At 41.3% G+C, this 22,334-nt stretch overlaps 1 protein-coding gene across 2 annotated transcripts; it reads right to left on the bottom strand.

Moving 5' to 3' along the window:
• Positions 1-924: 924 nt before the first annotated feature.
• Positions 925-22,257, bottom strand: adam11 (ADAM metallopeptidase domain 11). Of its 2 annotated transcripts, XM_041067023.1 has the most exons (27): positions 22,024-22,257; positions 21,616-21,749; positions 19,108-19,184; positions 18,561-18,627; positions 13,585-13,667; positions 13,031-13,088; positions 11,881-11,935; positions 10,838-10,977; positions 9,771-9,845; positions 9,534-9,605; positions 8,344-8,510; positions 7,853-7,937; positions 7,565-7,655; positions 7,181-7,232; positions 6,949-7,048; positions 6,737-6,808; positions 6,283-6,375; positions 6,032-6,112; positions 5,868-5,918; positions 5,700-5,763; positions 5,500-5,605; positions 5,260-5,379; positions 4,578-4,746; positions 4,374-4,488; positions 3,559-3,649; positions 2,020-2,037; positions 925-1,097 (listed from the first exon to the last, which is right to left on the bottom strand). In XM_041067023.1, exons 1-27 carry the CDS (start codon positions 22,079-22,081, stop codon positions 1,082-1,084), a joined length of 2,310 nt encoding a protein of 769 aa, XP_040922957.1. In that variant the 5' UTR covers positions 22,082-22,257; the 3' UTR covers positions 925-1,081. The 2 variants fall into 2 exon arrangements, with proteins under 2 accessions (XP_040922957.1, XP_040922956.1); XM_041067022.1 differs by lacking the exon at positions 925-1,097 and having other exon boundaries at positions 1,886-2,037.
• Positions 22,258-22,334: the final 77 nt, after the last annotated feature.

Genomic DNA, 22,334 nt, shown 5'->3' with positions numbered 1-22,334 from the left:
GAGCAGTTTTAGGCTTAGAGGCAGGAAGGGTTTTCTTGTGCTTCCATTCAGAGCGGCAGTGAGTCACCGCTTTCTAAATGAGTCCACGTTATTATGTACACTATGTACATCAGCACCCATATTCAGCATACTTGTATGCATATTGGTTGTATGTGGATTACACATCATACAGTGGCATAAAACATTCGGTGTGTACATGTGCGACTGTCTATCCAGCTTGGCTGCAGTTAAGTACAAAGTACTCGGATGTCAGCTGCACAGAGACACAACAGGCTTCCTTGCAGGCTTGAACTATACATTCATACATTAATGCATATTATGTCAAAGCACTGATTTAGGATGGACTACTGCTTGATAATGACAGACAGCACTAGAGGGGGAATTATGGCTATTACTGTGGAATGTAAAGTCCTAGTACACAAAAATAACCCTCATCTACACAGATAAAATGTCAGCATTCACTATTCTGTATATTTGTACACTTATCTATTGCAGTTAAAGTCACACTACTGAGAGGAGGTGATCGTGTTCTCTGTGAGGTTAAATATGTTAAATGCCTATTAACAGAGGGCGTCCTTAAAAAGTCCAGACCAAGAGAAGTACACAGCCTTCTTCTGTGAAATCACTTAAAGGGGTAAAGCATAATAACAGTCGATAACAACCAGCGGAAGGGAAAAAAACCCCAAAAAGCTAAGTGAAAGACACTTCAGTTAACGGGCTCTGTGTGTTTGTGTCCACAACAAAAAGATCTTCTCAGATCCATTCAAGCAACACGAAAATGTAGCAAATAAAACCTGTTAAGAACACGAAACAGGAGGTGATACCAACAAAGTTTGTAACCAGACAATCCCTGACAGCCGCTCAGATCTGAGGGAGTGTGCCCTCAGGGTTTCTGCACCACAGTCAAAACAAATAATTAGACTTTCCAGAGGGAGAAAATACAGATGAAGTCAGCATCAGTCAAGTCAGAAAAGGGAAAGTAAAAAGTATGATGGCTCGTAGGCGGAAGACATCTTTGTTTTGTCTCCTCAGAGTGGACTGGACACAGTGTAAGGAAGACAGGACAGCAGAGAGATACAACTCAAACTCCTGCAGATCTGGAAAGAGATGAGGATAGAAGTGGAGAAAAAGAGGGAAAGATAAAGATTAAAGAGTCTGATAGAACAAACAGGGTATCTACAATGAATTAAAACTGATGCAGATTAGGTACGCAACAAATGATTCCTGTTATTATAAATACATTTTCGATTTTTTTCCCAATTAATTAATTGTTTGGTCTATAAAACATTGAAAAAAATTCCTTGTGCCATAAAATGTCTTTGTCCAAAAAACAACATGGGAGAACATGGGACTGAAATGTCCTGCATTTTTGCTTGAAAAAATAACCTTAATAATTAATCAATATTGAAAATAGTTGCACATCTATTTTCTGTTGACTAACTAATCAATTCATCAACTAATCGACAAAGCTCTAATGCAAATAGATCATAAAATTAAAAGAAAAATGACTGAAAATAAAAACGTAAGAGCTATTCACCTTTTATTATTGAAAGTCTTATGAAATGAACATTACAAAGTCAACGCTCCAGCCATATTCTATGAATGGCAGCCACGTTCATAAGCTGACACGAAGTAAAAATACTAATGGAGCAAACTAAGATACACTGAATAGTTTCTTTAAACTATTCATGAGCTGTTGTACATGTAGAAATAAAACTTTGAGTTAAATTAAGCTTTGTGCTGCACAGACTATATAAATGCAGTGGTATGTGGCATTGCTTCATGCTAATGTATCCTTATACAAATAAACATTAAATAAAAAAATGCATGAAAGATAAAAAAAAAAAATTTAGGTTAAGTAAGCCGGTGATATACATGTGTGGGCTTAGAAATATCTGAAAGTAGTGGGCGATCAGAGGATAAAGAAGCAGAGCATTCTTATAAAAGAAGATGGTATTATGTTGACATAATAAAGAGAGATTCAAGACTTTAGATCAGGACTGAAAGGCGGGATCATACCTTCCTCTTCGGATGTTTCTGGATCCGCGGTGAAGCAGAGACAAGATGGGGGGAGAAGACAAGAAAAGACAGAGAGCAAGTGAAGTATAAAACTAGGTAAGACTACAAAGTTTGTCAGATGTAGTGCAAAAAAAAAAAAACATGCAATGAACCCAAGGCCTTAAAAGCAAAGTACTAGATAACAAAACAGATAACAGATAAACGGCAGATCTGATGCTATTGCACAAGGCACAGTCTTGAGATTAAGGCCAAAGATTACAGTCAGAGACTAGACTTTTTGTTTATTTGCATGCCACAGCAAAGCTAGCATGAGGCAAAACAGCACTGCAGAGTGTGAATAAAAGAAAAGCAATCTGGAGTCAAATCCAGCCGTGCAGTGAAAACAATGCCAGTGAGAAGGAAGGGGACTGTTAAAAGACTGTGTTTATCTGTTTCTTTGGGATTGTGCACTGTAAGAAATTTGCATCACCACATCAGAGCCACAGATATCCCGTTTTATTCCACACATCGCCCTTGTCAAAGCCTGAGGCCTACATTACCCACAATGCAACTCAACCATTGCCAGCTCAGCTGAAAATTCAAGTGTTATGCTAGTAGCAGCTAATGTGGCCCTGACCTGCTGGCCTCGAGCAGCACATTTTTTAAATTTGTAGTCTTCAGCTGCAACCAATGCTTGACTCAGATGAAATCACTCTTTCAGCAGTACAGACTTACATGTAAAATTGAAGTTCCCCATTAAAGGAGACAAACTCTGATTTATTTAGTGGACTGTCTATAGGAGATTTTACTCATGTGTCCAATATAAGGTTGCAACTACTAATTATTCACATTATTTATACAAATAATGTGTTTGTTATAGCTTTGATTAGGAACTTAATCATTGTATCTATGAAATTTCCAATAGTGAAAAATAATTGTCAAAATTTCCCAGAGACCAAAGGGACACCTGTCCAAAACACAAAGCTATTCCATTTACATATATTATATGAAAGAAGAAACCTGCATATAACCAGATTTGAAGAGATGGGACCAGAGAATGGTTGTCTTGTCCGACTAAAGTCCAAAACCCAAAGATGTTCAGCTTACTAGTTTAAAAATGTAAATGATTAATGTTTTTAAATTGTTGCCAACTATCATCTTACCATCTTAGCTTGTTACAGCTTTTTTTTAGCAGCTTATTGCAGATAATATAAATTCATTACAGGCTCAACAAATCAAACAAATACCAGACATACTGTGTTAGTTAGACTGAAGCCAGTCACCTCCTGCCATGATAGAATGCAAGAGCAGCAGCCAAATGTTCTAGTGGGGGTTTATTAGTGCCGTCATTCATGCTCTCTTCCTCTAACAAAACCTGCAGATGGAAAACCAATTTCTGCACGTCCACCAGCATTAATGACAAACCCATGTGGCCGCTGGTTGTGAGTGTGGATCAGACAGCAAGCAGGAGAGCATTCAGCAGCGAACCGCAGGCATGTGTGTTAGCTGACAGAGGAACACAGCAGGCACACACAGAAGGAGGCATGCCAGAGCTCTTACTTAAATCCCCATCCAGTTCCCCCCAGGACTATCGCTGCCAGCAGAATTGCACCAGCAACCGAACCTATTATGATATTGGTACCACTGGGACCTGTGGGAGTGAAGGAGTCAGCCAGTGAGGGGAAAAAAAAAAACTGCATTTGAGAGTGCTGAGTACCAAACATATTTGTGGTTATCCTCTTTATATTTTGTGACTGTACGTATTCACTCAGCCTCCATGTTCCAAAGTGTCCCATAATAAATTCCAGTGGCTCATACAAATTAATTTACATACATATGAGGCATTTAGTTTTATTTTAGAGCGATGTATAAACAAACTGTCATCTGGAGAAAAGAAGAAGAGTGAAATACCTCTTTAAAAGCTGCACAAGAACAAGTAACAACAAGAAAGCACAACTCACAAATCATGCTCATTTTGTAGATTCATGTTTCTTCATATCCATTTGTTTTTATGCTGTATTTGCTAATTTCTGAACATGCTGTAATTCATAGATTTCAGTCATGTCCTTTCAAATATTTTGTGATTTAACTGTAACAAATAGAAATGATTTTCATTTTATTCATTTTTCATTACTGTGACAGTTTTTCCTGCTATTTGCAGTACAACTACCCAGAGGCCTTGAGGTTTCATTTTATCAGATTCAGTGCTCTATGTCTATGTCTGCCACTCTCAGACCATCCTGTAGTACATCATCTGTTTTGTGAAAAACAAAGCTTTGTTTACTTTTTCCTTGGTCAAAGCTGTTATTTTACAGAAGTGAGGAAACACTGTGACTGTGCTGTGGCCGTCTGATGAAACTACTCAGTGTGGTTACCTCTGTATTTTTCTGGGCCATCAGGCGGGGTGGGGATGGGGATCGGGTCGAACACGCTACAGTCCTTCCCGGTATAGTCTGGATCACAGATACACTTCACCTCGTTACTGCATGTCTGAGGGACGAATGAAAAAAACATGAGTGAGAGCGTTTCATCTAATTTACTGCCAGCAAACCTTTGCTTTGTGACAGAGACAGACTCACCCCGTGGTGGGAGCAGATACGTGAGGACGAGGAGCCCGGGCAGGTGCTGAGGTTGAACGTGGGGACAGGGAGGCAGCGGCGCTCCAAACACATCATGTTTGGCCCACATGGCGTCCCGTCCTCCACGTAGCCCAGATCCAAACCGTCATCCAGCACTGCGTGGCCTCCCCTATAGGGGAGTTAAAGTTAAGATAAAAATTTCTTTATCCTACATCTTCCAGCTGTATTTGAGTCTACCTGAATTAGGATTATCTCAAGCAGTGTAATTCCTATAAAGTGGAATAAGAACAGAAAATTAACAATGTCCCTCCGGCTGTTTCCCACTCACATACTCTTGCATACTGTAAATCCAAATTAGCTGATGGTACCATTTAATCCATGTCAGGTGTCAGGTTTGGTTCAGGGATCGTATAACCCTCCTAGATCAGCACTTTCTCTAAGCACTGTTTGGCAACTCATCTCACTTTCGACCCTTTTTCTCAAGTTCCTCTTTCGCATGGACTATTGTTTTTACCCGTATCACTCTTTCTCTCACTACAAAAACAACAACACCACAATATACACAAAGTAAAACTGATCCATTTTTTCCTTATGTAGGAAACCTGGATGTGGTTAAACAGACTTCTGTAATTCCTTTCATTGTTGTTCAAACCCACCAACTACCAGATAAAAGCTGCCTCACCTGCAGTCCAGGTATCTGTTCTGATGGTGGATGGTCAGACTGGTGAGCTTCCCCTGCAGCTCGCCAAACCTGGGTTTAGCTGTCAGATTGGTGCACAGCAGCAAACCACACAGAACGTCTCTGATGGAGGCAAACGAGAGAAGATGCAGGAAGAAAATAATGACAAAAGCTCAAAATTCAGAGATGCACGTGAGGTGTTTATAGTTTTTACAGTTTATATAGTTTGTACTGTTCACTCACTGCTTGTTGCACTGCACCCAACCCTGACCACTGGAGTCTGGGCCACAGTTTCCTTTCTCTGTGCCCTCAGAGTTCAGCTTCTCATAGCAGAACCTGTCAGCTGAGTCTGAGAAGACGGAACAGATTATTTTAGTGGATGCACTGCAATCCATGGCCATGCAACATTGAGAAATAACACTCAGTATCTAATCCAAACCTACTGTAGCCCCACAGAGTCCTGCACTGGCCATCTCTGGTCTTACAGCGACCTCCGTAACAACGGCCCTGAGGAGGAGGGTGGACGTAATGATGAGACAAGGACAGAGATTAAGGGAAGAATATTTTATTGAGCAGCTGTGGCACACATTTGGTATTTAGCATGACTTTACCTGGCCTGCATCACACATGTAGCCATCCAGTTTGTGGACATTGTGAGGACACTGAAAAAGGAAGATGATTATCAACCCATTCATAGTCACACTGGGTTTCAGATTTCTGCATTTTTTTAGGCATCTTGGTAAATGTACAGATGTGTTGGGTTGGCTTCTTTTACCTGGCTGGAGTCTCCTGTGCAGGTCTCGGGAATGTCGCAGTCGTTGACGGCATCGCGGCACATCACCCCTCTCAGCTCGTACTGCACAACCACAGAAGAAGAAGAGAAAATGGAGACAGATGAAGAAAGGAGAAGGCAAACAAATCCAGAAAAACACGTGGGGGTGGAGGGATAGAAAGAGTCAATCAGGGCCTCGGTGAATAATAATAAAACACCCAGCTATGGAGGTGTGATATATAACAGCAGTTCACCTTGCAGTCCTTGCAGCAGAGCCCGTTGCTGCACATGGCATTGTGGGTAAGCGTACACTTCTTACAGCAGTTGGCTCCACTCCGAGCACACTCCTACAGGACAGAGAGGGGGTTTACAGCACATCTGTACAGTTCTCAGTTTAGTCACATATTTAGTAAAAAGCATTAACTTCAAATATTACTTCAAAATAGATTTGCAATTTAAACTGTGTCATCTGAACAATGATTCAGGCAAATAGATAAAACTTTGAACTTTGAAAACTATTTGAAAGTCAATTTAAACTGAACTGTTCAAGGCAGATGAGAAAAAAAACCTCTGAGAGACCAAATCATGTCGTTAAATCTCAACTTTCCCAATCACATGTGCACATGTGTATTTGTTTCTGTGTAGACAGTTCAAACTCATTGTGCAAAAGGCAATCAATAAGTCATTAGTAAACTTGAGTGTACTCACCACTAGTGATCCACAGTCACATTCTTCTCCCAGCTCTACATATCCATTGCCACACTCTGGTGGGTCTAACAGCTATAGATAAAATGAACATTATGTAAGGAAAGTATTGAGTTAATACATAAAGCTCTAAATTAAAATAATTTTACATTTAGCAGGAAAGTTCATTTCAGTGTACACTGTACTAAAACTGCCCCCCCTGCTCCATCTCTCACCTTGCTGGGCTTGTTGAAGAGGCAGCTGCCTCCTCCCTGCTGGAGGAAGCGCAGGTACTCGTCTATACTGCAGCGAGAAAACTTCCGAGGCAGGTAGTAGCTGTTTGAAGAAAACACAAAAACAGAAATTACCCGCTGTTATGAAGCATGGCTAAAAACCTTTCAAATTCAGAGTTAAATACGGTAACGTTTCAACCAGCATTGATCAATCCACTGTAAAATGAGTGCATACCCTGTATCCTCCATTATACAGCCCAGCCATGGATCTGGACACCTACAGTCTCCTGAACACACACACACATAAAACATTTCTGTGGTCAAGACAGGTCATGATGACGGGTGATACTGACTTCTCACCACTTGAGGGAGCTGTTAGCACAGTAGTGGTGGAGAGTTTTCTTTTCTCAGTCACAAATTTAATGCAATCAGCACTTTCGCAGCAGTGGAAAACCAACTGGGTGATGCACAACAGGTTTACACTACTTTTGTGCTAAAGCCGCTTAAAGATAGATTTTAGATAGAAGATACTTTGCTGAAATGACCAAATCTTAGTGGTAAGTCCAATGAGTCCTTGTGCAACGTTTAAGTCATTGTCTGCAGTTTTCTTTGGTCTCACCTGCTGCTGGTCGCTCCTTGTTCCTCAGCATGCCGATGTTCTGGCCGAGACTCTGACACAGTGTGATGGCCATGGGGCCCACACTGCCGAACTGAGGAGACACACATAAAACAAGTTAAAAAAAAAAAAAAAGAAAGAAAGAACTAGAGGGGAAAGAGAGCAAACTGGCTGCACTTAAAGACTCGTGAGAATGACTCATTACTTCCATAAACACACAGTTTTACACAAGTGTGTTAGTCACGATTTGTAGTCAGCCTCTCAAATCTGTACAAGGGACACAAGCCTCACCTCATTGATGCCTCCACCCCTGGTGAGAGAGCAGATGCCCCCGATGTACGCCGCCTCACTACGGCTGCTCATGAATGTCCTGCCCCTGTAGTAAAGACAGGGAGACTGCTTTAATAATAAGAAAGAGGAGGAGGAGGGCATGAAGAAGGAAGAGGATGAGGATTAGGAGGAGAAGAACAAAAAGAAGAGAGAGGACAAGGTGGAGTAGGATGAAGAGGAGAAGCCTAAAGGGGAGGAGAAAGGGGGTTGAAGAAAAATGAGGAGCAGAAAGAAAAGGAGAAGGTGGTTGGAGATAAAGAAGAAGGAAAAGACAAGGGAGAGAAAGGAGGAGGTGGAAGAGGATGTGGAGTAGGAGGAGGGAGGGTTGAGAATAAAGTGGAGGAGGTAGAGAAGGAAAGGTGAAGACGGAGGAGGAAGAAGAGAAGAAGAGGAAGGAGGAGGACATCGATAATAACAGCAGCAGCAAACTGAAATTTGAAAACTGAACCCACGAGAAGAGGTGCACGGCGTCGCAGCGCTCCTTGATGCTCTCCTTCCTGTACTTCATGAAGTCACGCAGGGTGAGCAAGGCGTCGTCGCCCACGGAGACCCTGTTTTCAGACGACCAGGTTTCCATGGACACTAGGACGATGCGAGTGTTGAGTTGCTCCTTGTAGATCTGAACACATCAAAGGGGAAAATCACGAGCAGTAATTATGCAACAGGTGAGGAGTGAGACCAGTAAATTTATCTGGCGTCCAGTCGCCAGATAGTGACAGAGAATTTATAAACAACTGGAGAAAAAAATGAATTACATGAGGAAATAAATGGAAACGAGATAACACATGAAAAGACTCATGTACATTAAATAAATAATAAATAAATATTACAAAAAGTCAAGAAGACATAAATATTTTTATTGAGCCCTATGTGCAAATTGTAAGTATAAACTGCAAAATGTGTCTCCTGTAAGTGGAAAACTTTCAGCTTTTAAGGGGTTAAGTAGTGATCGTTTGGCATGTGAATGGTTGCAACAACTTTCCTCTAAGGGAGGGTGGCGCTGTAGGAGAGAGCTCTCCTCAGCAAAGTTTAGATTTTGAATAATGTCAAGGAAAACTGCTCCTTGTTCACAGAACATAACTTCTTTATTTACCTTCTTTGTTATTTACTTCCTTTTTTACCCCATCCTTATTTCCTTACTTTTTACATGACTTCTGTCTTTTACATATTTATACATAATTACATGTTTATTTTTTTGTACATTTTCAAACATATCAAAATGGACAAAATAAAAGCAATTAAAAAAAGACAGCCACTGTCAAATGATCTGTCATTTTTCAGGGTAATGTTGTTGAGTCAAACAAGTGAAAGATTTCTAACAGTAAAAGAAATCTGGACTCTCAACAGTCCTCAAAACAATCTGTGACCAGATCTGAGACGGTTAAAAATAACAGACAGAAAAAAAGGCTTGTGGCTTTTTGTGCATAAGGGATGGCAGCTGTCCCAATCAGGAATGTCTCATCTGCAGGAAAAAGCAATGAAATCTGGCAACTGGTCCTGAGTAAGAGTGTCTCTGCTGCAGATTTACTATGAAGGGGTGCCATGGCTAAAAAAAAAAAAGAGAGATAACAGGAAGAGGAAGCTCATAGTTCAACAATATTTCCACTTTTAGAGATTCTGTTGCGTTTTAAAAACCACTCACCGCATCGGCCATATTCACCACTGCTTTGGCAAAGTTCTTTGTCTGAGTAGTCGAACGACGGAGCTGCACAAACTAACAAAAGCAGAAGAGAAACATTGTGTTATTGACTTTCGTCTTTTTCTCTGTACTGATTTATAAAGTCTTATCAGTCTCACTCACTTCGTATTAATGCCTTCGTGCTGCAGTTACAGAGATAAGGTGAAAGAAAAACCCTGGAGCAGTCAGCTTCACACTTACCAGCTCATGGTCATTGACCACCATCAACTCGATGTACTTGGTCTCAGTCTGGACGGTGCGCTGGCCTCGCCGCACCTGGAGGGGGCGAGAGAAGAACGTATGAGTTTTGAGTCCATTGTCATGATAACCTTCACAGGGGACAAACAGAAACACATAAACACAACACACATACACGAACCGAGCAGGTGAAACCATGACTCACACACAGACGCACACATTTGCTGATGCTGGTGGAAGTCTAGTCTTTGTCCTTGAGAAGGCAAGGCAACTTGGAGAGCAACAATCACTCATTCATTAAGAGGAATATTGCTCTGCATCATAAAAAATAAATACGAGCTGCTTCAATATCTGATTACTTCAGGAGTCTAACAAGAAAGTTATTATTATTATATATAAATTAAATTATATATAAATTATATATAATAATTATAATAATTATTTATAAAGTAAAATTTATGTTTTGAAATTAACATCCTTAGATATTATCTAGACCTCAAAAACTCCAGGAGTCTTTTCCAGAACTGTGTGGGTGTGGTTTGATTAGATTTGGTTTACAATGCAGGAAATATCAGCAAACAGTACAATCCCACAACTTTCAACTCAAACCAGAGAGAAGAATGGAGATTAAAAAAACACATGGGCTGATGGGAACATCACTGATGTCCTAACAGATAAAACCTCCCTGATAAAACCTTCCAGAACCATCTTCCAAACTTCACACCCTCACTTTTTAATCAAGTGGCATCACTTGATTAATTTTCTCAGATTTCACAAAGCTCCTCCAGACATACAACACTTTTCTCTCTCCCTTTTTTTTGATCTCGGGATTCTATTTTTATTAGCATGAAAGCTGAGACAAGCTATTAGCATGTGTGTGGAGATTTGGCATCATCTGACAGACTTCTCTGTAAAATATTAATTGTGTTTGCATATCACAGCTCTGATGTTTCCCTCATGGTGACACTTTCTTCAGTGCAGGCGACATGTCCCTGGCAGGCCATCTGCATGCATAAGTACATGGAGGTGTGTGCTGCAAAGAGAGACATACAGGCTATAGGAAAACTGACTTGTCTTTTTGAGCGTCTCAGTCCTTCCGTGAGGACAGGCATCTCTTCTTCAGACCAGTCGTCTCCATCCTTCAGCTCTCCGTCGCCTTCTCTGTGGCCATCTGGCTGCCCCTCAGGCTCTGTGCTGTTCATGGAGAATCCTGACACGCACACACACAAACACACACACACAGATGGTATGGAGAGACACAGAGTAAGTGAGAGTGAGATGGAAAATGGCTAGCCATCATTCTAGGGATGGATGTAACCATGTATTTTAGTCCACTGATCTGTAGGAGAAATCAATATCACGCAGCCAGCAGAGAAGAGAGGAGGAAAGGGGAGACTATAACAGGCTAAATGGGGAGAGAGAGGGGTGAGGAGGCAGGGAGGGAGGAACGGCAGAGGCTGGGTAACAGGAAGGAGGGAGGAGACGAATCCAGAGTGTGTCAGGGACGGAGAGGAGAGGCAGAGAAGAGATGCGGCCAAATGAGACGTTAGGCAAGGGCAAGGAGGGCAGCTGTACAACCTGAGGAGGACACTGTACGCTGCAGTGTGTGTGTGTGTGTTTGTGAGTGTGAATGTGAATGTGCGTGAAGAAAGACAGAAACACAACCACAAAACAGGACTTGCATTACAGGATATTAAATTGTTTTAGATCACTCAATGTCAAGGACAAGGCTGAACATGTCGCCTCCAAAGAAGTAATGACAGGCAGCCTTTAGGCGAATCAAAACCAAGCTGCATCCTGCCAGGTTTCATCAAAGTCTGATATCTGACTTTTAACGACAGCACCCACAAAGGAGGTAACAGAAACCAAATATGTACCACATCACAACGTTTAAGCAAATCAAGCCAGAGATGTTTGAGATGTCATAAATACTTTGTATAATAGCAGGTTTTAGAAATTAAAGAGCAGACCAGACAGTGATTATTATTTTCTTTAACACCACATCAGAGGGGGCTGAAACAGTTTCCAAAGCACAGAGACAGTCGGTTACACAGGGAAGTGAGTGTGAGGAGGCTCTTTGTCAACTTTTCTGTAATCAAAGTGAAGGTCCTACCTGGTGGGAAGAGGACAATGTCCGGCATACGATACACAATGTGGTCATTGTGCTCCTGGAGGGCATCAGGAATAAGCACGAGAGATTCAGAGAAAGAAAAAGAGTTGTCACTGACATTAGATGTTAGAGCTTCTTTTCTTGCTTTAACCATTCATGCTTTAACCAACAGAAGTGAAACTGCAAATCTCTTTTCTGTGAAGGTGATTGAATATGTTGATCTGAAAAAAACAACAACACAGTTTTAAGCTTAGATTTATGCAGCACCAAATGCAGCTCTAAATGAGTGATGACATTCCCGCAAACATGCTTTTACAATCGTACAAGCCTTAAAATGCCTTCTTCTCATCCTGAACTTAAAAGCTTTTCTGTCTCTGAAAACGTTGCAGTGTCCTCTGAGGTACAGACGGATCAACGGGAATTAAAGTGCTCTGATGCATAATTAATCAATCACTGAGCTGTCATAATGGCAATACAAACACTACTGGACACTGTGGTACACTAGAGCTGGGGATAAATACTTTATGAAAATGACCCATCTGATATACAGAGAGCTGAGGAGAGAGAAAGAGAGTGAGGGAGTTTGAGGATGAGCTGGGAGGCTATTGATCCATTTCTCTCGTCTATGTAAGTGAGCTGTACTTCGATTACTGTGGGTCTTAATGGAAAAAATGCTCAGCCTCTTCCACTCTGTTAAACGTCTAAGCGATCTAAGACTAGACTCTTTAAAATCAAATCCAAATATTTTTGAAAGATCTAAAAAGCCTCTTAAGTTTTTTTTTTTTTTTGGTTATTATATTTTAAATGTGTCCTCCTTCGCTCTCCCTACACAGTCAGGTGATGTCTCTCTTTAGATATGAGACAAGAGATGTGTTTCAGTGGTGGTGGATTGTGTATCAACTCAATACTTTCCATACAGCAACTCAGAGATAGAGTAACACTGTCTGGGCTCACTGCGAGTCATGGAGAGATGTGGAGAGAGAACGTGAGCCTGTGGGCAGCCTCACAGTAAACATTTCAACCATATTTTTGATGAGTTTTAAATACTGGTGCCAGTTTTTCGAGATCTTTTTTCACATGTCCTTGGAAACAGATAAGTGTGTTTACTACTTAATCCAACTAGTTGATCCACCTTGCTGAAGTCCTGACTCACCTCTCCGCTCCCAACAGGTTCAATCTCATATGAGAAGTTCCCGTCAGAGAACATCCCCCTGAAAAAACAACACATGTTTAGGAGCCAAAACCTGGAGGAATATGGAGGAGTTGGACTTATTGTACTGACAGTCCTGGAATTTGGGAGAGAGAAAAAAAAGGTTTTTAGGTTCAAAAAAATGGCATGCAATCCTAGTAGAGGCCAAATTATGGTAGTATACCATTTTGTGTGTTTCTTGGCATGCATTTTAAAGCAATAGTTCGTTGTGGGAAATTCCATATTCAATTTCTTGCTCAGAGTTAGATGAGAAGGCTGACAACATGTCTGTACAGTAAATATGAAGCTACTTCCAGCAGGTGGTTAGCTTAGTTTAGAACAAAGAGTGGAAACAGGTGCTCGCTCCAGCAATTATTCCTACAATGTTTATGTGTCATTTTCAAATAAAGTGATAAGCGGAAAACATCTGAATTTAAATAAAAACATGAAACTTTGGGTCATAACCGAGTCTAGATTTCAGGGGAAGTGACAAAGCTTAGTCAAAGTATTTGACTCACCGCAGGCCGTGGCAGGTGGACAGAGCAGCCCAGGAGCCGGGCAGCCCCCGTACTCGCCCGTGGTAGTAGCAGTGCTCTCCCCCCTGACAAAGAAAGCATAGATTAGATTAGACACCAAACCCACCATCATCCAGTAACATGTTCATGTCAGATTTCAGAGAATGAAACCAACACCGACTGTGAGCCCCTCGCTATCGCTGATCTCCTGGCCCCTACATAAACACAAAGCAGGTATTTGCTGTCATTGAGGGGGCTTGGTGGGTTGACTGAAGGATATCAGTGACTGATGCATGACTCCTGGAAAACCTATACCTGCAGAGGCTGCAGCTGAGTTGCGTTTCGGCAAGGAAAAGCTGAGTGCATACGCTATGTGGGTATGTGCGTGTGTGTGACAGAGATGGAAAGATCAATTAAAGTACAGGAAGGGCAGGGGTCAAATGGGAGAAACTTAGCGATGGAATCCAGTTTCAGTGTAAGGTAATTGTGTGTAAACACGTGCAATGTGAATTGAATTCACGTTACCTTCAAACAACACAACGTCTAACAAGAAAGTCCTTTTTGTGCATGCACTGACCTTGACACTGTGAATATGGAAACTCATTTCTTTGATTTGATAGGTGAGTGTGCCAACATGCCGCATGAGGCAACAATTTCTTCAGAGTACGGCAATAACCCATCTCAAGGTGACAGTGAGTGCTAGTTAATCCTGAAGATGGAAGGAATAAGCACTTCCATAGCAGCAAAGTAAAACTGGTGGAGCAGCCCTTTAATATAGGATAAAATAAACTGTCAGCGTGTGTGTGTGCCAGTTTCAGCTGATACTTTCCGTTTGGCAGAGCTGCTGTAAGGTGTTACCTGTACACACCTCTTCCAGATACCTTCACCTGATTATTCATAATCTCCTGAAAGGCTCCAACTGGATGATCGTGTTTTGAATATAGTGTTTCCACGTTGCCTCTCACAGTACAGGAATGATCAGATTACGACAGTCAGAGAGGAGACATTCCGCTTGTCAGTCAAGCAACATGTGCACATGTTTAAATATGTGAGCGAGCTGAAGTTGTGGAGAAGAAAATAAGCTGTGCACTCTATAATCAAGGAGGTTTCTTCTAAGTGGATGGAGATTACAGTCACACGTCTTTGTTTGTAGCTACTTGGAACTAGTGTAAGAGTGTAAGTATGCAAGTGTGTGTGTGTGTGTGTGTGTGTGAGAAAGAGAGAAAGAGAGGGTCAGTTTCAGGTGTTTGTAACGAACCCCAATAATGTCATGTCTGCCACCCGAGACTGTTGCTGTCTGACACAGCTGATAGGCCAAAGAGAAAAGAGGCGACGGGGAGCTGCTGTTCTTTATGCATCGTAAACCTTTACTCTGAGCTGCAACTCAAAGCTGAAAAAAAATCACTCAACTATGAGCAAGCAAGGAGTCATTTCTCACCAAACATACAACTTCTTTGCTGCTCTGCATAGAAATATGGTTAGTGTGATGTATTTTTCAGGGAACATTTGTCCAACATTTCCGCTGGGATCTGCTCTTAAGGTGTCACACATAGTCAGCCAGGCTCCTGCTGATGAGAAATCAATGGCTGACCTGCTTGTCTGTCAACTACAGCATTCTCATCTGGCCTCACATTAGTCACACTAAGCCACGGGGGGAAACTAAAATCAGAGGCGTTTTATCCCCCAGCAGCCGAAACAGAGTGTAAGTGAGTGAGAGGCTCTGGACTGAGCTGAGTCCGTCTGTCAGAAATGATCTCTTAAATCTCAAGAGGACATACACTGCTGGTTTACTTTTGATGAAATTTAGGGTAGGGGAGAATGAATATTATACCTTAATCTGACTGAGGATGTTGACAAAAATAAATATTCTCAGCTGCAATAAATGTAAAAAAAACAAATGCAAAAATTGGGAGAAAAGTTTCAATCCAATTCAAAGCTGAAGAGCCACACAGAGTCTGATGCACCTAAAAATAATGACCACATAGTCAGATTAAGTCCTGTATTTTTGTAAAGTGTATTCAGATTCAGCATTAGCTCATCAGTTAAGGAAGAAAAGGACTTCCATCATTCACATGGCAAATTGAGACAGCCCAAAGCACTTAGCCCTGAGCAAGATAATAAATAAATAAAAGGTAGGATTACAAGGGCTAAATGGAGGAAATCAAATTGCCTGACACAGCAGACACACACTGACTGTGGGAGACTGAGTGCGCTTTTTAGACAAGATGTATGGGCTGCAAATAATGGGCACTCACACGTGCAAATAAACCACATAGTGTGAGAAATCACTTATTAATTGTGAAGTATCATCAGTGCTGGGAGGACAGGGGAAGGTCTGCAGGACACTACATGAGACTACAGTGACAAAAGGATTAAATTTGACATTAGCAACTTTAACTGAACTGGACAAGATTACTCCATGTCTGGACTTTGACTCAGCGTTGTTGAGCTGAAAGGAGCAGAGGAAAGGTAATGAAACAACAGGAGCTAATGTAAAGTGAAGGGGAGACAAGATACAGCAAAGGCATCAGCCAAGAATATTAGACATCCTCAATGAGTAAGAGCAGCATGTTTACTTGCAAAAGATTTTTTTCCCTCCCAGATTCAATAAAGCCACACTGGTAAGCAAAGACACTGAATAATTCAACGGTGAAACTATTTAGAGAAAAACATTAAGAGATTTAAATTAATAAGAACAGCGAACAAAAATCCCCTTAAAACACTTCCTTTAATATCACCTGTGCCCAGGTACTGAGACTATTATCTAATATGATACTGCAAGCTGACAGAGGGTGGTAAACATTGTATCAATCAGACTGTCAAAAACTTAAAAAAATATGTTTTCCCCATTGGCATTTGTATGTTTTGTGCCAATCACAATCACAAATGTGATCAATAGTTTGCTTAATCAATAGTTTGTCTCACAGGGTTTTCAAAACAGACTTTGTGAATGCAGAGAATGAGAAACAAACCAGAACTTTTTAAAAAAAATAAAGAGTCTTGCATTTTAGCAGGACATTGAAAAATATATAAAACACCTCCCATCAGTTCCAGCCCATCCTCATCCCTAATTCAATTCCTCTTTCAGTCGTGTGTCATTGAGATTCAATCTGAACGAGACAGTCACCAGCTCAATGCAATAGCGCGGATCCACAGGGACCAATAAAAAAAAAAGTGACACACAAAGGCAGGAGGAGTTTATTGGCACGTCAGTAAAACTAAATAAATCAAGGTGGAGATGGTGGTGGCGGGGGAGGGGGCTGCATACACTGAATCCAGCATCCCGAAACAAAAATGCCCATATGAAGCAGTTTGAGCATTTTATGGTGTAAATACCCCACAGATACATGTAGGTCTTTGCATATGTTTAGTCCATAACAGAGCATGTTTATGGTGACAATACAGAACTACCAGATAGATTAATGGGCTGCCTTTCTTATCTTATCATATGGTGTCCTGCAAGGATCCATTCTCGGGCCACTATTATTTCTAACTTATATAAATGATTTGCCAATATCTAAGTGTCTTCCACGTTTCCCCTTACATCATTTGAGAACTAAAATAAATAAATTCAATACATTGGTCCATATTCCTTTTTCACATAACATAGAACATAGACATTTTCGAGGTGGATCCTTTAAATTCGGTGATCAAAGATTTTTGAAGATATAATAAATACTGAATGGACCATTTTACAGTTGAAAAATAAACTGCTCTCTGGTGGATAAATTATTTAATAGAGACACTGTTTCTAAATTACAATCAATATTCATTTTAGAGAAAAATAAAATGAACCACATCTGAGCTTTCCAGATATCTTTCTGACTTATGAAGCTCTTTTTCTCAAAATTACGCCTTCCTGTAAGTCCTTTGGCTCATTATTTTAATCAGAACTTTTTTCTTACTTAATCTATATACATCTTTGATAATATGATTATTGTTTTACATTCTATATTAATATTATTATAATATATATGTCGAGAGATAATGAATAAATCTGTCTCAAACTCTCTGTGTGCTCAGTATTACACATCTGTTTCCAAAGGTTAGTTCAGAGGGTGGTTGTAAGATTTGGATTAGTTGTTTCTGGAAATGGATTTCAATTCCCTTCACGACACGACAAAGTAGACCCACGCTGCTGCTGCCGCTGACTGCTGCTTACCCTGGCAACCGTCTACTGATTGGTCAGGTGGTCTTTGGCAGAGAAAAAGGGAGTGAAAGACAGACAGAGGGAGATAGGGAGACAGAGACAGAAAGAGGGAGGGACAGAGACTAAAATAAAGCGGAGGATACAGACAGAAAGACACCGTATCCCAGATGGCGTTGAGAGTCAAGCTGTCTGCATTAACTGTGCAATCGCACTAGACTCTATTATAGGAGCAGTTGGTTCAAATGTATACGGCATGACAGAGAGGACGATGCCAGCAATTCAGTCATTAGTCCTTAGTGCAACTGAGACTTATTTCTGCCTGAAGGCCAAGATAAACAAGTGCTGCTGCTATTGGCTATTGATTCTTTTTTAATTTCACTTGACGAGAATAACACCCTCAGAAACATGTTCAAATATACTCTGGACAGAAGACGTATACTGTAGTAGGCGTTGGCACAAAATCAATTTCTATTAAATTGGTTGGAATGGAAAACTAGTTTCCATTAAATTCTGACAGAAATGAGGATGCTACATTTAACTAAAGGAAGAGTTTATTAAAGGAACAGTGCAACATTTTTGGGAAATACGCATCATTGTTTTCTTGTCAAGAGTTAGAGAAGAAAATCGATAATGCCTTCGTATCAGTATGGTAGATATGAAGCTACACCCAACAAGCGGTTAACTTAGCTTGGCATAAAGCTGGTAGCCATAGTGTCATATTTACAGTACAAGCATGAGAGTGGTGTCAATTTCCTCAACTAACTCTTGGCAAAAAGCAAATAAGCATATTTTCTATAATGGCAAAACAATTTCTAGAAGATTGTCCTACCATGTTCTGTGATGGCTGCCCATCTTCACCATAGTGACGCTCCACATAGTCTGTAGACAGGAGATTGCTGGAGAGAAGAGGACATTCAGTTTCAACCTGAATTCAATACTTCTACAATAGTTTGAAAAATATCATTATTATTGTGGAGTGCTATTTAACAAATAATAATATCAATCAGAATCAAACATTATGATGTGCACCAGTCTGGATCAACCAACAGCTGATAAGTAAAACCAAATTGTGTGAAGATTCAATTGTTGTAGGCGCTTAGACAGGCAGTGAAAGGTGCTACATAAATGCAGTCCATTAGAGGAAAATATGTGTCGAGGCGAGAAGAGGGGGAGGGGAGGTATACATTTAGATTGTCGTTTAGCCTGCAGCCAGTCTGTGTAATGCCAGCACACAGGACATACATTAGGTGGGCAGTAGAGACAGACGAAGAAAGATTGGCAGTAAGAGTGTGCATGCGAGTACAGTCGACCTGGTGGCTGCTGTAACCACTGAAATGTTGTGTGATGGGGTCTGTGGTGTGGATGTGTCGACTTACTGGTTGAGTTCCAGGTCAAGCATGAAGGATGTGCCGAACGCCTCCACCAGAAAGCTGCTCTGGGCGAGATGGACCGGCTGAGGGAGAAACAGAGGAATGAACAGTTAGAGAAGAGGCCTGAGAGATAGAGAAGAAAACAGAAGGAGAAACTGATGACAGAAACGGAGAAACTCGTAACTAAACTTTGAACTGAAACCTATTAATTATGTCCGTCCTTAGATGTAGTTTACAGAACAACTGGGCACTAAGTGAGGACAAGATTGTTCTTTTGGTAAATCAGTTCTAATCAATATTAGCATTACTAATCTGGATCCAAAAAAAAGTGTCCAGCAAGCTTAATAAAAAAAACTTTTTTTTTTCCATTGCATGCTGGCATTTTGAGTTGACTTTATTTTGCCACTTTTCCATTATGAACATACTACATACTCAAAACCTGCTTGGGTGTATATTGTGTATATTGTACTGAGTTGGGGCACTCCAGTGTCTAAATCAAATCAATTTTCATTTATAAATCCCCAAATCACAAATTTGTCTCTGAGAGCTTTGCAAATCAGTACACAACATTCTCTACTCTTAGACCTTCTACTTGGCAAAAGAAAAAACTGTAAAAACCCCAGGGCGAACACATGCAGGTGCAGCATGTACAGAGGTGACGGAATCTGTAATCGTAATCAAATTACAATGTGCAAAAGATCTACATCTTTCAAAGTCAAGGTCGGGCATTAATTTTTGTACCACAGTTCCTAGTGTATGTCTCACGGCTCCATCTGCTTTGTGCATAAACAAATATAAAAACTTGCACTGATGTACAGCAGAACATAAACTAAGAATAAATCAGTATTTTGGAGGTCTAAAGCGTACTTTTAGATTACTAAACCACGCATTTCTAATTTATATCCCTGCAGTGCGTTGGTCCCAGTCACTGACTCAAACAAATGACTCACTAATTTGGCAAGAATTTCATGCTTTGAGGAAACTGTGAATAAGACTGTGCCAAGAACAATGTGACAGAATATGATGAAGAGAGTGGAGGAGGGAAGAAACCTGATGGATGTTCAATATGGAAGAGTTTAACAGTGTGAACAGAGAACAAAGCAGCAAAGACACAGACAATAGGGGATGTCCTCCTTCAGTGACCTCTCCCTGAAGGCGACGCAGTCCCATCCATCCCCGGAGGCTCTTTGGATGAAAGCCTGTGTTGGGGGCTCATTGGCTCCATCTAATCTTGCTCCAAGGTGAATCCCATCCACGTTATAAGACAGAGCTCTGTGGTGGCTCCCATCAGTGCTTACTGGCCAGCTGCGAGGCAGGGCTCATTAGTATGACCATGCAAACCACTTAGTAATCAATTTAAACCTCCATTTGATTTTTTTTTTTTTTATTGTCTTGTATTTTTCATTTTAACATCAAATTCCAAATATTTTGATTCTGGGTACATTTTCCTTTAAACCTGTAGTTTACACCTAAGAGAGAAACTCTGACAACACTCTGCAGATTCAGCCTCACCTCTAGATTCACTTTATGCCGCACATATCTTCCAAACAACTCCTCCACTCACAGAAAAGACAGGTCATGAGACAACAGGCTGACCACAGAGGGCAGCTCAAGGTCAGGCCTGTGTCATATCCACTGACAGGGCCCGCCACTGACTGACAAGGCAGCGGTAATAGTGAAGGTAATGAGAGAGGAAAGGTAGAGGTGTGAAATATAATCTAATGGGGTGGAGAGGAGCAGGCGGCAGAAGCGGGGGTGGGCTGAGCCTTTTTTATCTGTCTTGCTCTGGTCTGGGCATCAGTGTGGAGGGGTATCACAGGGTGGGGTAGTGAGTGACAGACACATGAACTCAGAAGAGAGGACAAACAGGTGAACCAGGGTGAAAAGTACAAATAGATATAGAGATCAGCTGTCTTATGTTTATTGTTTGAATATACAAGTTTAACTCCCATTTCCCTTTTAATATATTTATATTTATTACATAGTTTCTTCCATCCATGGTAATCTCAAGATAAACTAAGAAATTTACAACTTAAACATGAAGGTTAAAAATGTAAGGACAGTGAGGAGCACAGCTCATTAAAAAATATCCTCAGATCATTCACCATTCAAATGTGTAAAGTAAAAAACCTTCTGTATCTATCCACTTCTACTCATTCTTTGTTAAACAGATTTTAGGTTCCACTGATGGGAGAACTCCTGGAGAGGGAGATGGCTTATAGAGGCTTTTCATTTGTCTCATTTTGTTTGGAGGAACTCAATCATTCTTCACACGGCCAATGAATCTACTCTGAGAAGCTTAAACACAGTATTCATGCAGTCAGTCCTTCACAGGAAGAATGAATGAAGCCCATTTAGTGGGGGAGACCTCGGTCACTATGTGATCTGATTATTCTACAGAATATGGAGAAACTGAGATTAAACGAAGGTGGGTGATAATAAATGTGTGCTCGGCTTTACTGGTTTGGAGGATGCATAGATACTGCGCCAGTCTCAGGTGCAGGGAACACTCACATGCACTCCTGCTGTGTAGTTCTTGACCCGGGTGTCCAGTTGGCTGTGGAGCAGCTCCTCTTGGGAGTGGATCTGCTGCAGGAGCCGCTTGGGCTGAACGACCTCTCCTGCAGGAGGCTGCCTTCCCTCCAGACCTGCAGAGGACACAGGAGATGGTTCAGTGCACAGGAAAGTGGAGGTGTGATCTGAATGGGATGTTAAATGTCTTATTTCTGCAGCTCTCTCATAGTATCCTACAGGATCGTGAGCTGCTCGATGCAACAATTACACGGCCCTGGTTATCAGAGAGCGGAGGTTGAGAGGACGCAGCAACTGACAGAAAAACGTATTATTTCTTTGTTTTCTCACTGATTATCTGGGACAAACAAAATCTAGGGGTAAAAAACAAAAAGCGTCGGAGATTCTTACCTGTCACGGCGCACCGCGCACACGCTGCAGCGAACAGCAGGCATCTCACGGCGAGCATGATGCTCACATAGTCCCAGTGATTTCCCCGGTGCAGCGCCGTTAAATAAGCCGAGAGCAGCAGGAGGACCGTTGTTGACAGTGAAGACAAACACAGCAGCGGGGTTCCTTTGAACACGGCGCCCGCATTTCTCACCTCCCGTTCCCGCCTCCAGCAAGTTAAACGCACCTCGACGAGGCTCCTCCGCTCGGCTCCAGCAGCATGGTGTGTGTCGGAGTCACCGAGCTCCGGAGCGCTCTCTCTCTCTCTCTCT

Source organism: Toxotes jaculatrix, chromosome 21 (assembly GCF_017976425.1).
Source record: "Toxotes jaculatrix isolate fToxJac2 chromosome 21, fToxJac2.pri, whole genome shotgun sequence".
In the NCBI taxonomy this organism is placed as follows: domain Eukaryota; kingdom Metazoa; phylum Chordata; class Actinopteri; family Toxotidae; genus Toxotes; species Toxotes jaculatrix.
The sequence above is the reverse complement of the archived record's forward strand: the minus strand, read 5'-3'. Positions and strand labels throughout refer to the sequence as shown.